The 14,178-nt window shown below is 41.7% G+C and overlaps 2 protein-coding genes across 2 annotated transcripts in view; one reads left to right on the top strand and one right to left on the bottom strand.

The window, feature by feature from the left end:
- Window positions 1-3,626, bottom strand: part of LOC146626249 (arf-GAP with dual PH domain-containing protein 1) — a 36,125-nt gene extending 32,499 nt beyond the window's left edge. Inside the window, exon 1 of the mRNA XM_085361210.1 lies at window positions 3,536-3,626. Within this exon, the coding sequence (XP_085217336.1) occupies window positions 3,536-3,626 (91 nt within the window). The remainder of the gene's footprint in view (window positions 1-3,535) is intronic.
- A 1,607-nt stretch (window positions 3,627-5,233) lies between these two features.
- Window positions 5,234-7,048, top strand: cox19 (cytochrome c oxidase assembly factor COX19). The gene is made up of 3 exons (XM_085360406.1): window positions 5,234-5,381; window positions 6,585-6,696; window positions 6,780-7,048. Exons 1-3 carry the CDS (start codon window positions 5,300-5,302, stop codon window positions 6,871-6,873), a joined length of 288 nt encoding a protein of 95 aa, XP_085216532.1. The 5' UTR covers window positions 5,234-5,299; the 3' UTR covers window positions 6,874-7,048.
- The last annotated feature ends 7,130 nt before the right edge of the window (window positions 7,049-14,178 follow it).

The following is a 14,178-nucleotide window of genomic DNA, read 5'->3' as shown; positions in this document are numbered from 1 at the left end:
AGCATGTTGTTCATTTTGTAAACTGTGGCCCTATTAAAGCAAAAGAGGGGGATAAAGTAGAGCATCCTTTAGGGCAGCGGCCCCCAACCTTTTTTGCACCATGGACCGGTTTATGTCCGACAATATTTTCACGGCCCGGCCTTTAAGGTGTTGCAGATAAATACAACAAAAATTTAAAAAAAAAAAAAAAAAGATTCATAACACATGGGAAAAGACCCAGGGAAACCGAGTTAACAACAAAAATGATTAAAAAAAATAGAAAACCCAGAAAACCATAGATTTCACACCCGAGCATCAACTCTCGCGGCCTGGTACCAAATGACTCACAGACTGGTACTGGTCTGTGGCCCGGGTTTGGGCACCGCTGCTTTAGGGCAGATCCACCTTGTCGATGACAAGTTTCTACCTGGGAAGTGTGCAATGTTGCTCTGTTTCTTAGTCAGTGACTGATGTGTAAAATGAGTAAGAAAATTCTGAGTACAGGGAGAAGGTTACTGGGTTCGAAATCAGCCTGTGGCCTGAACGAACAAGCTTGTTCTCACCATGCTTGTGTGGATTCTTTCCAGGTTTTAGATTGGATATACGAGTGCAGGGTGTACCCCACCTCTCGCCCTTCGATACCTGGGATCCAGTTCTCCCACAAGCCAGAACTGGATAAGCAGAACAAGGATAGATGGCACTCGTTTAAGGAAAATCAAATGTTTGCTTCACTAAATATGAAAAAACTATTTCCCATTTTGTACTTACCTCTTTGTACGGTATCTGTTATATTCTACTTAACAGCCACAATGATGTTTTTTTCCTTTCTCTTTTGTCTATTGAGCGGATTTGTCTGTTTTTCTCTATATTGAAACCATCTCATAATTGAACCACCAAAACCAGCATCAAAAATTCATATCTTGATGAGATGTGAATTATTAGCCTGGGGATTCCTGGTTCCTGCCAACAGGGGAAGTGGTACTGGTGGGGGTTTCATCTGTGCTGCTTGTACTCTTGTGAAATTTTATGAAAGAAGCACAGTAATTAGGAAACAAAGCAGTTGGATTCAACTAAACTATAGCACGCATGCTGAAGGAAATTTCATCACCTCGAGGAAAGCGAGTGTATACGACTTGGCGGATCAGATTTTCCAGCTCCTTCCCCTAAGCTGTTGTATTACATCCTGGATACAATTGGCACTGCCACACAGAACAGAACATCAACTGCTCTTCAGAGGCGAGATTCTATTGTGCAATCATTGCAAAGGTGAAAGTGGTGTACTTGCCAGGGAAAACTGCTTAACAGTTTTAGCTCGGGAACATTCAATGCCAATCTTTCCCTGAGGCATAGTGAACTGTTGCAGAACAGTGAACAAATCATCAAAAACGACATCCCAAGAGACAAATAACGCTTGATCAGTGTAAATCATTGTGCCAGCTTTCCCCAAACAGCTTGTAGTCATGCTAGCTGGCCTGTGAGTCTGTACAGGTTTGCAAATAAATGCTTATGCTAGCACAGCCACACGCTCACAGAAACAATGCTAATGCTAACCGTCTATAACCTTTACCATGTTCATCATCTTAAAGAAGACAGCATACTTGACAAGGATGTCTTTTAGACACATAACAGATCAGGTTTCATTTTAATTTCAGCTTGGAGAATTGGCTTCCAGCATAAGTAACACTTATAAAGTACTTTCTTTCCTCAAGTATGCTAACATTTACTAATTAACAATGAAGCTAATGACTACTGCCCATCAGTATTCTACTCTCTTTTCTACTCTATTCTACTGAACAACCATCCCATATGTTTTAATAGCATTCACGTATGGCTGGGGTCTCACAGGGGTCAGCTAGGATGCATCTTCTGAATGCCACAAATATCCACAATTTTCCACTAAACCCAGCACACCAATGGGACTCATTTGTAAACTACTTAGTAAGATATCTACTGAGCCTATTGTTCATACTAATCAATTTTTATAACTCTAATTAAGGTTAAAAAACTAGGGTCATTGACGAAAAGTATAACGAAAATAACAGTGATGCCTTGCTAACTACCATAAACTTAATTTCAAGTGATAATTTCACACTTTGTTAGCTTTCAGCGGATATGTACCAAAACCTCTTCTTGTGGATGTGGCTCTGCAACACTGTGGCTAATTTTAATTGACTTTATTTGGGCTGGTGGAGGGTTGGTTGAGGTATCCATGTGCAAACTTATATTATATCAAGTCATGGGTTTGGACTCAAGGTTGGGTTAATTGGTGATTCTAAATTACAGAGATGTGTGAATGTGAGTGTGAATGTATTGTCTGTCTCTCTGTGTTAGGCCTGTGTCAGGCTGGCAACCTGGGTGTACCCTGCCTCTCCTCCTGTGAGATAGATAGATATTGGCCAGGTGGAGGGCAGTCTGAGGTATCCATACACACATAGAGATAATATTAAGTAGTCATGGTTTTGGAGTCAAGCTGTCTGCTAAGACACAAGCCCACTGGAGCTAACGGTACAAATCAATCTCTGAGTTATTTTGAGGTGAGTCGTTGTTCCCTGCTGCACCACTACACCGGATTTCAGTGTTCCCCCCGCCCTGCCAAATCTCACTTTAACCATTGTGTAAAAGCTGTTATAAACTGACAAAAGGCTGAACTGTTGTTATGTAGGTTGCTGATAATAAAAAAAAGGAAAATAAAAGAAAAATGCTTCTGCTAATTAAAAGCTGCATCAACCACAAAAAATAACAACCTTTCCACCTTGCTACAATCACAATGAAATCCCTCTTTAAGTGTCTACCCCTCAGACAAAGCTATCTTGTTTTGCAAAAGTGCCTTTGGCTCAAATAAATAAATAAATAAATAAAATGTAAAAAAAAAAAACCAATGCTGCTCTGCTACAGCCAGTCCTCAGAGGAGCCGTAACCGGGGCCAAGGAACAGGCGTCCCGGGCAGGCTCGGCTCCAAGCACTGGGCGTTCGGCCCGTACTGGAGCCTCGACTGGCCACTCACTGGTTTACTGCCATTTGAGCAACGAGGAAGGAGGGGTGTACTGAAAGGATGATGAAGAGAGGATCTGGGTGGGGGGGGGGATGAAGACAGTGAAAAATGAACATAAATAGCTGCACAGGAATAGGGTGGACACACAGTCAGGAACATGTAAAGCAAAACCACTCACACACAAGTAATAACTGAGCTTTATGGAGGTTGCTGACAGTGTAGACTGTAATAACACAAAACCACACACACACACACGGAGTGAGGAGCAGAATTGGCATGTCTTCACACAGTTTAATTGGTTTATGGCTCAGACTTATAAGTCCAGAGTCCACTGTCAGGCCTACTTTGGTCTACTTTGTCCTCGGGTATCTGCGGGCCTTTGTCATCAGACTCGCTCAGACTTGTGCGGTTCTGAAGTGCCAGTTGGCTCATGTACCCCCTGCTGGTGTACAGCGGCTCGAAAGGCACACGCGCACCGGCAGCTGGATGCGCTGACTCCACCGGGCGCCGGGTTTTCAGTAACGGGGCTGGTGGACGGGGTGGAGGGGGGAAGGTTTGCCTTACCTGGATTGCCGCAGTCCGCGCACTTGTCGTTGCCCGGTCTCGCCAGCACGTCCTGCAGCTGCAGCTTGTTCCCCTCCGCTTCCAGCGCCATGGTGAGTTTATCCGTCCAGCCTCACCGCGGTGGGAAGAAGGTGCCCAAGAACATCCGTCGCTGGGGTCCAGCAGACAGACAGACTGGTCACCTGCCACCTCCGATCCGAGCTGTGCCCGAGGATAAGAGAGCAGAGAGAGAAAAGGAAACTGAGCGATCCGCGCCGAGAGCTCTTTCTGCCTCTCACTGATAGCTCTATTACCCAGGCTCTTTGGCTGCATAATAATCAAGCCCACACGTTACCATCGCCGCCTCCTCCCCTCCTCTCTGTCTGCCTGCTTTCCCTTCAGCCTTATATCTTAGAAAAGTGAGACATCCAGCGGTGAGCTAGGTGAAGCTGCACGTTTAAAGAATCCAGTGGAGTCGGATCCTGCGCTCGTGCAAAAATGTCATTTAAATGAAACTGATAACATGAACGTGCTCTGAATGCACACGCAGAAACGGAGAGGTGAATAAGCGTGCCTACTATTAATAAATACATATTAACATATATCTCCCATCTGAGGGAAGGTTGCAGGTTGTTTCCGAGGTTGCACTCTCCTGGATGGAGACCCCTGATTACCACTGGGATCGCTTTGGACTTCCACATCTGTTCCAGATGTTCCTTCAGCCGCTGGTAATTTACTATTTTCTCCTGCTCCTTCTTCCTGATGTTGCTGTCTGCTGCGATTACCACATTTAACACAACTCACACCACAGCGCATTTGGCCTGTTTCTCTTAACCACCTTTGTTGGTGTCTCCCAGCAGGACTTGGGGACTTTTAGGGTATATGCAGCACAGATGTTCTTGCACACAGACCCAGCTTGCATCTTACATCCTGTTGCCTGCCATGTGTTGGATAGTCTCTGGGGCAGCCTTGCACAGTCTGCAGCTTGGGTCCTGTTGGTTGTGGTAAACGCTTACTTCTATGGATCTGGCACTTGGGGCCTGTGTTTGTGTTGCCATCATCGGAGCCTCTGCGCTGTCGGCTTCTAACCAGTAGGATTTCCTAATGTCAGTCAGTTCCTCTGTCTGTCATCCCATGTAGGGGCTTGGTCGTCCGTGACAGTTTCTCTTCCTGTTCCTCATCACCGTCTGTCGGCAGCTGCCTGAGGCAATCGTTTTTGTTGTTGCATCAAATCATTTTTAAATAATATTTTCAACCAGCAGTTATGATTTTCAATTTCTTACAGTATCTAAGAGAACAGTATGAATCGGTTCTATCAGATTCAGTGTACAGTTAGAGTTTCTTTTTTAGTCCGTTATATTATTTTGAATTATGAAACTGTTTTTTAGTTTTCATGAGAACTTTATTTTGCAAAGTATCCAAAGTCATTTGTTTGTAATGAGGGGAAATTCTGATCACTGTGCTTTCCCCCTGTAGTCCTATAGTATCCGTTTGCTATTGTGCATTACATGGTCATTTTTAGCAGACTGGTTGTTAATGCCACGGAAAAAAATAAGTTACACATTTATTAAGACCAAAATTAAACCCATATATGGGTTTAATTAATATCAGCTCTTATTCTTTCACGAAAGTGCGGACAGTTTACGATAGCATCAATCGATTACTAATGTCTGTCTGCCGAGCCCTCAAAATAAAACGTCATACTTGCGCGACAGCAGGGTCAAACGGAGAGGCTGTTGTTTATGTCAAAACATTTTGAGACGGCCCTCTGTGAACTGAGAGAAAATGTCTACCGCTATGAATTTCGGGTCGAAGACTTTTAAACCTCGGCCTCCGGACAAAGGCTCGTTCCCTCTGGACCATTTCGGTAAGCTCCAGCTGAGCCTGTCTGCCCCGTTAAATAACTCTCGTTCCCCTCACCGCAGACACAACAGCGACAGAATTAATAATAACTGTGACAGTGTATGCTATAAATATTTAGAAATGTTTTAAATAAGTGCAATGCACTCATAGACCTTTGTCTAAGCCAGCTGCCTTTTAGCAGGATTGGTACATGGACGTTTACAGCGATGCTTGATGCTATTGCTATTAGGACAGAAGGTCTGAAGGACAGACTGTAATGAAAATAGCGTTTACACAAACATGTATGATGTGCTGCTCTGCGTTATATTTATACCAGTTATAAATGTTCTTAACTACATTAAACTTCTGATCAGTTTGCTTTATTAAAATAAGAGACATTTAATGAAAATGAAGATTGACCACCACACATCTTTCATGGTTTTCAAAACTATAATTGGGTGCACAAGTTTGAAATTATTTTCTTTAATCAACACAGGCTCATATATGTACACCCGCACTATTTGGTTAAATGTTCGTTAGCAAGTTGCACCTTGGTTGCACTTTAAAGAAATTATAAAAGCTCAAAATGACCATTCATGCGCATGATGAGTGTATGTAAAACAACTCGCTCACAAACAACAGGAAACTTTGTAGGACAACGCCTCACCTGCTGTTTGATTTTTTTTCCCTTTCATTTGAAAACACAAATGTCTGTCCTGCTCTATATAAACTGCACAGAACCTTCAAGCAATATGTTGGCAGCAGCCCTTCACTTAAAAAGCTAGAAAAGTATCATGATACACAGTCATGGACAGAAAGTTTTGGCAGTAGCACAAATGTTGTGTTTCATACAAACTTCACTGATTCTGTTTTTATTAACATGATTTTTTTTTCTGCGTGTATGATCTACAGAAGAACCCTCATTAGCGTGTCATAACTTTCAAAGACTTTTAATGGCAATTAAAAATCAAATATGTGCATTATGTTGTTGGCCATTGTTCTCGATAACTTGTGCTGGATGTCAGCTTCTTCTGTAAATCCTGACTGATGATCGTGATGGGCCGCCTTATCGGGGCTGAAAGTTGATGACAACCTGTGGGCTCCTGATTCTTTAATGTTCCCCTTAAGCACTAGCGTTGTGTGGCTCGGAAGAAACAGTTTTATTACTGGGGGTTACAGATGACCATACAAATGCACAAGTCCTGATTTTGTCCTTTTGTTTTTCCAGGAGAGTGCAAAGCCTTCAAAGAAAAGTTCATGAAATGTCTCAGAGAGAACAACTATGACAACTCCATGTGCCGACTGCAGTCCAAAGACTACCTGGAGTGCCGAATGGACCAGTAAGAAAGCCAATGAAAATGTTACCTAGTGAATCGACAAAGGTAACGTGTATAATCGTCTTGGTTTTATTTTTTGTTTTCAGTCAGCTGATGACCAAGGAGCCTCTGGAGAAACTGGGATTTAAGGACCTGATGGATCCTCCCCCCAGCCAAGCAGGCAAAGACAACAAATCCTGATTTGACTCCACATCTGCTGTTTCCAAAGTGCAGAAGCATAGAATAAAGTGCTGTGACCGTGAGCTGACAAGGATGACTGCAAAGACTCTGAACATGCAGCTCCAGCACGAGGACTGTGTGTTTTCAGTCAATACAAATTAATTTTGTACATAAGATGACTTTATGTAATATATAGAGATGCTGTTTTGCTTGTCAATAAATCTTTTTTATCTAAACTTTTATTTTGGAGCCTTTGACACAGTTGCAGCAGTGACATTCTCTGAACAGTTCAAAAACAAACCCGCTTATCAAAAATCGACTACTCTTATGTTTCTCGAACACAACCTTTATGAAATTTAAAGGCTCCCTGGATCTTCTCAAATCCTGTATGGTGGAATTCAAACCAAATGTGCCTGTTTGGCATTTAAGAGTGTTTATTGTTAAGTATTTTTGATACTGTCCCATGAAATGACCAAAACGAATGATTCGTCCATGTCAGAGAAAAGTCGTTCTCCTGGAAATCCTTCCAAACAAAACATTCTTGTTCAGTCTTTTTAACTGAACTGCACTGTCATGAAGTTTAACTTTTAAAACACTAACCGAGGCCTGTAGTGTATATGGTTTTTCATCGTTTCTCTGAGCATCGTATCGCCTGATCTTGGGAATTTCTCAGGACATCCACCTCTGGGAAGACAGGCAGCGGTCTTAAATGCTGTCGCTGTAGATCTGGATGTCAAATTGTTTGGAAATTACTTTATAACTCTTTCGAGGTAGAGAAGCAGCGATAGTTGTTTCTGTAAGATCACTGCTGATATCTCTGACGCACACCTGAATGCTCCAGACAAGCAAAGACTTTGCTTCTCACTCTTACTGATAATCAGTTTGATTTGATTAGCAGCACCTGGCTGTTACTCACCTTCTGATACTCACCTTCCATATGTATTGACTCAGTCAATGGATCCGATTCTAATATGGTGGTTTGTAAATCACTTATAAATTATCAAATCTCAAACAGTAACTATAACTACAGGGAAGCTCCAAGATAGCAAACCAAGCCCTCACCTCTGAGCTCAGTAGCAGCAGTGTAGTTGGATGAAGCTTTCCAGCGAGCCTGATGCTTTTTAAACTCCTGCACCCGGCACATGTAGAGCCCCCGGTCCCCCTCGGACACGTTCAAGATAACCAGCTCAAAGATCTTTCCCTGTTTCACCACTGTCAGCTTCATCTTTGGCCATAGAAACGCTCCTTCCTCATATTGACACGGGCGATGAGGAGTTCGTCTTCTGGTTGATCCGTGCCCGCTGGTAGAAAGGTCCATTTAACCACAGGTAACGCTGTGTTGTGACATCGCTGGGAAACAACACAAGTAAGTGTGAAGGGAGAAGGGGTGATGGTGGCGTTGATGGCCAAACACAGATCTGTAGAAACGAGTAAGAATTACAGCATATATTATTTGGACTGTTGGATGCCATTGGCTGCAGGTTGTTTAACAAAAACAATTGTGGCTTCTGTAAAATAATTCAGAATTTAAGTGATTAAGATTAAGTTAACGAACATGGTGCAGAATTCAAGTCTTTGCAGAGATTAGTTGTTCTAATGTAAACTTGCTTACTTATGAACACGTTCAAAAAGCCATCTTTAAAGTAAACATTTCAACTTGCACCAATGCATCTGTAATCTTTTAGTAGCAGTATTTCTTTAATGTGCTGTAATATAAAACATCACTTCATGGAATTACGTGCAATTTACAACATTTTTAAACTTTCTTTTGCTGTTTTTTTCTCTGTTAAGCCACTCAGCACTGACCCATGAATCATTCGAGCATAAAGGAGGCACCTGAGCCACTGTTGTTTTTATGTGTAACACCTAAGTAAGTTTAGGCACCTTGGTACCCATAGCAACATAATTTGTTCCCATTTCTTTAGCTAAACCTTGCTTAGCAATGATCTGAAGCAGATGAATGGTGGTTCAACGGTGGCTGTGAATGTTATTAATTTGGACCCAGAACTGACTAATAACGTGAATCTATTGTGAACAACTTTTAAAATGAGACGCTCAAAGTCACTGCATCGCATCAAAAGATCATAAAAGTGCTCTGAAAAAAGTTTTAGTTTTGGGGGGTCAAAGCTGTACCGTTCACAAAAAGTGTAAAAAGTGTCCATATTGTATCAAATGTAAGTGTGGGCAGCCTAGTGTTATTCATCAGTAGAAGAATACATCAGTGCATAGTTGGCTTGAATTTAGCTTTTGATAGTAAATGCACTGAGAAAGAACAGCCATGAGCATCACAAATCAGAGCTAAATATCTACACACTCCACAGTGAGCTTGTTGTTGCTCAGCAGCTTTCTTCCCTCTCAAGCTGACAGCAGTGTTGTTTTTGGCAGCTGTGATGACATACGTGGGATGATGGTTGAGGAACAAACTTTACTGCTGCGCGTGTTGTATGGCATTATATATGACACTTCTGCTTTTGTCAACTTTGGGCACATTTCACAATCCCCATTTTCCACGACACGCAAGCGTTTTACTGTCAAACAAGTCGCATGCTTTGAGCGCAGTGCATAATTACAATCAGGGCTTTTCCCCCAGTTTTGTCTTTTATTTGGTCTTGAGTGACAGAACAAAACAAGGAAATAGCTTAGAGACTGTAAAGTGCAGCTGCTGTGATGAGTTACTTAAATCGCCTGTCATAAATTACGCTTAAATAGACATGAAAATAAAAATACGAATTAAAAGTGCTAAGTAGATAGATATATACATGATATATACATGAGTGCAGGTGGTGATCAGTGCCAAACATGGAATGATGCAGTGAACACAGCGTAGGGTCATGTGTTAGTGGTGGGAACAGTCATACGGTTATTGTTCATGTGTCCAACAGCAGAGGGGAAGAAACTGTTCTTGTGGCGAGAGGTTCTGGTGCGAATGGACCGGAGCCTCCTGCCTGAGGGGAGCAGGTCAAACAGACTGTGTCCAGGGTGAGAAGGGTCAGCTGAGATCCGAGCTGCATGCCCCAGTGTCCTGGAGGCGTACAGGTCCTGCAGAGATGGGAGTCTGCAGCCAATCACCTTCTGATATGCCACGTTGATAAACTGTGTATTCTATTGATAACACACTCTCTAATCACACAAAGCTGCAGAAACTGGACAAAGACATGAAGTGCTGAGTTTGAGTCCAAACTCAGCAATAATCGGGAATATTTTTCACCACCTCACGGTGCAGAAGAGGGTGCAGTAGAAATACCTCATTGAGATGTTGCTGTTAAATAGGCTACTTAAGAACTTTGATTTCTACAGGAGCAGTATTGAACAGCTCTGTTGTTTTTTCTTTTAGCCCTCAAGGCTCTTCTTCCATCTGTTCATGCTGAATCGTATTTTTTTTAACAATGTGGGCAGGACCGCTTGAGAGCTAGATTCGTGCCATTCATTCAGTAATATTATTGATCTATGGGTTGTCATCTCATACTCTAGTAGGGGTCTATTTTTAGCCCAGCAGCATGCTACAAAGTGACTTTAATATTTATCGAACAGAGGAAAGTAGGTTGTGTTTTTGCTGGATCAACAGGCCGTATTTACCTAGATGACATGTAGAACTATTGCTACATTATGTTTGGCTTTGAAAATGTAGCCTGAGGTGAAAAACTACAATATGTTAACAGCTTGAAAAAACAATCTGAAGTGCATGGTACCAACCATAACCATTCATTGCTGGCAAAAACTAACTGAAAAGCTTGAATTTGCAGCTATCATAATGAGCAAAATACACTTCTTTCATTACTACTCTTCTCTCAGCAGACAAACAATGTGTCTCTGTAATGATTGTTACCATTTTCTGAATTGTGAATCAACACAGACAAACATACACAAACACAGACTGTCGGTAATGTAAAACACAATCGCATTTTTTAAAATGACATTCAAATGATCAAACACGTTGAAAGTGTTTGGATGGATTTTAATTTATGAATGTGATGCTGTTAATTTGTATTCGCCAAGCATGTTTACTTCCTTTAAAAAAAAAAAAATCACCCAAGTTGTATTTTTCATTGAACTGCAAAATATACTGAACGTGTTTCTTTTTTGTATTGCTTGTTTAACAACACAACTCACAAAGCATCTTGACACTGCTATGTGTGGACGGGGGCATTTCTTGTTTGTCATGCAGGATTAAAGGAGCCAGGCTTTGTTCACACAGCTAGGATTGTATTTTAAACTGACCCTGGGTCAGTATAAGTATCATACAGTTTAAACGAAGCACTGAAACTTGCACATATTTATTATAGATGCACTGAAGCTAATATTTGCTGTCAGTCTTTGGCTGCGATTAAACACTTTACTGAAAACTTTATTAACTAGTAACTTCATCAGTCATGACAGAAGCTAATATTTCTGTGCTAACATCGTTTAAACGGTAACAGCTTTACTACAATAGACAGGCGGAAACGCCGTTTTTATGCATCTTTGAACGGCGTTTTTACGGCGTTCTGTGCCAGCTGTAACGGCGTTTAAAACGGCGTTTTATTGAAATTATGCAGGGCACTCCCCATGGTTCCCTCATCCAATTACTTTCAACTCATTTCACCCAATCAAAGAAGAGGAAGTGCAGACCACACTAATGCATCACCGATTCACCTTGCTGCTAAGCGATTGCCTATTCAGTACCAGTGCTTGTCACAGTATTCACTTGTATTATAATCCCACTATGCATTTTGATGTGTTTAAGGCATGATCGAGCAAACAAACGACAGAATACTTTTTCTGAAACCTTAACTGTGTTACCTGTTATGGCAGCTAACAGGTAATGAGCAGAGCTAGCTCTGCTCATTTCTGAGCCTCTTTCTTATTTTCCTCTTTACTTTTCTTAACCTTTAACTTATGTCTTAGCAATCAGATCCTGCCATCTTGCATTACCGCTTCGTGCTAGTTATGTTGACTTTTCTCTTCTTTTGTCTCCACTTTTTTCACCCGTGTTTGGACACTCGGCGCATGGCTCCTTTGTTTACATTAGGGATCAGCTGTTAAGCGCTGCGCCTATGCGCCCTGCAGCTGCGCTACCGGCAGACAGACCCGGCCTACATCCCCAGTGAGGGAAGAAATGGGGGTGAAGTCTCCCGAGGACACCTCACACACCATCTCTCCTTCCTGTAATCACTGTAAATGTGAGATGGCTCCCTGATATGATTGAGGAGCTAATGACGCTAACACGGTCACAGTGGCAGTATCCCGGCACTGCCCGGTACTCCCTCTGTGAGTAGGCTGCCCGGCTTCCAGCTGCTGCGGGCGGACAAGACGAGAGACAGCGGTGAGAGGAAAGGAGGGGGGCTGGCAGTGTTTGTTAAAGACGGTTGTGGTATCTCTGGGCACATCGCTGTGAAAGAACAACTCTGCAACACAGACATTGCGCTATTAGCCGTTAGCATCCGTGGAGGCAGCCTGTGACTCTCTGTGGTCCGCAGACTGCAAACGCAATCTCCGAGAGCTCTTCTTCTAATATCAGGGGACTTTAATCATGTCTCGCTGGACTCCACACTGCCCACCTTCACCCAGTATGTGACCTGCCCCACCGTAGGCAATAAAACATTGTATGCCAATGAAAAAGTGGCATACAGTTCATCACCTCCCCCTGCCCAGGGAAGATCCGATCGTAACCGAGTGCGTCTTGTCCCTGTGTGCAGCCCTTACTGTGCAGGGAGCCACTAATCACCCACGCAGTGCAGAGATGGTCCGCGGAGGGCATATAAATAAATAATAAAAGCAAGTAAATGACAGTATGCTCTTTCTGAAACAAACGGAGACCTTAACTTTTACCAAAATACCGTTTTACTCAGTTTAAAGTAATACCACTGTATAATAGCCTTCAAATTTAATAATGTTAACAGTAGCTCAGGAATATTTTAAAGACTTTACACTTGGGGACATTACTCTGAAATTGTTGCACAATTTGTTAATGGAGTTTTTTGCAGATTGATCAACCTCTGCCCACATTTCCTCCAAAGCAACTCTGCTTCTCTAAGATGCTCTTTTAATATCTAATCATGTAGCTGACCTGTTACTCTTAAAATATCCCTGCAGCTGTTTCTTTTTAGAACCACTTTTTTCCAGCCTTCTCTTGCCCCATCCCAATGGCTGTTTTGAAACATTTTGCTGCCATCAAATTAAAATGGACTTATTTTTAACGACGTAGTCTCTGTGTAAACATTTGACATGTTTTCTATGTTCTACTGTGAATAAACTTTGCCTTTGACATTTGCAAATCACTGCTTGCTCTTTTTTTTATTCACATTTTACACCGGAGTCCAGTATTTTCAGAACTATGTTTGTACAAAGCGTAATCTGTACAAAGCAAAACATAATCTGCTCGCTAATGTTAACATTTTTCTCTGCTGTGAACTGTCACAACATCACACACGCTAAACCATTTTATACCTACTACACTATACTGAGCCACTTCAAGACCTACTATCGTTTTTTAATTATTTACTGTCAATACTTTATAGTTGTATTTATCAATATCAACAGCTGTAGCTTTTAGATTATTCAAGTTGACTTTATCGAGATTGTTTCAGTTGTAAACTTTCAACTTCACAACTTCCATCTTACACACTTTAAAAATCACTCAACATTTTTATTGTCAGTGTCATACAGCTCGTTCTTATATCTCCACTTGTAGCTCTCTTCACGACAACACAGACACAGGTCGGTTCTTTGAAACGGGCGTTTATTACTTGGGCCTTCTCTCCTCAGCTTCACCATCACCAGTATGCCAATACGCCGTGGGAACTGGTCACGAGTGAACAGTACAAACCAATTAGCAACTTTACAGTACACATATTAAGTCCAAACACAAATAACAACATTTCTCAAATGACAAATACCTCGTTGGCTGCTTGTCCTGAAAAGAGGTCCTTAAGTCCTTGTGTTGCTTTTTCTTTTAGCAAACTTTTAGCTTAAAATCGCTTCATGAGAGACATCTGCTCCTTCACAGTCCATGCAAAGTCTCGTGTACTCTCGTTAAGGATATTCTCACGAGACACTAGCTCTTACACTTTACACATGTACATTTCAAATAAAGACATTTCAACACAAACTATATATATATTCATGAAATTATGTAACTTATTATAAATCAGTCATCTACATCATGAAATCTACACAGAACATTTTAACAGCATTTACACCACTACTCAATGGTACATAGTAAACACGTATCATAACGTTTCACATTATATGTATCCAGTCACCTAGATATTTTGAAGTCTTTCCACTTGCTGCTATTATGTTTCAGTCATTAATTGAACTGTCTCAGTGATATGTGGAGTCCAGAAA

Source organism: Diplotaxodon limnothrissa, linkage group LG8 (assembly GCF_057381915.1).
Source record: "Diplotaxodon limnothrissa isolate DT_005_m linkage group LG8, D_limnothrissa_male_GT1.1, whole genome shotgun sequence".
NCBI lineage: Eukaryota > Metazoa > Chordata > Actinopteri > Cichliformes > Cichlidae > Diplotaxodon > Diplotaxodon limnothrissa.
Note: the sequence above shows the minus strand (reverse complement) of the source record. Positions and strands in the feature narration are given on the sequence as shown.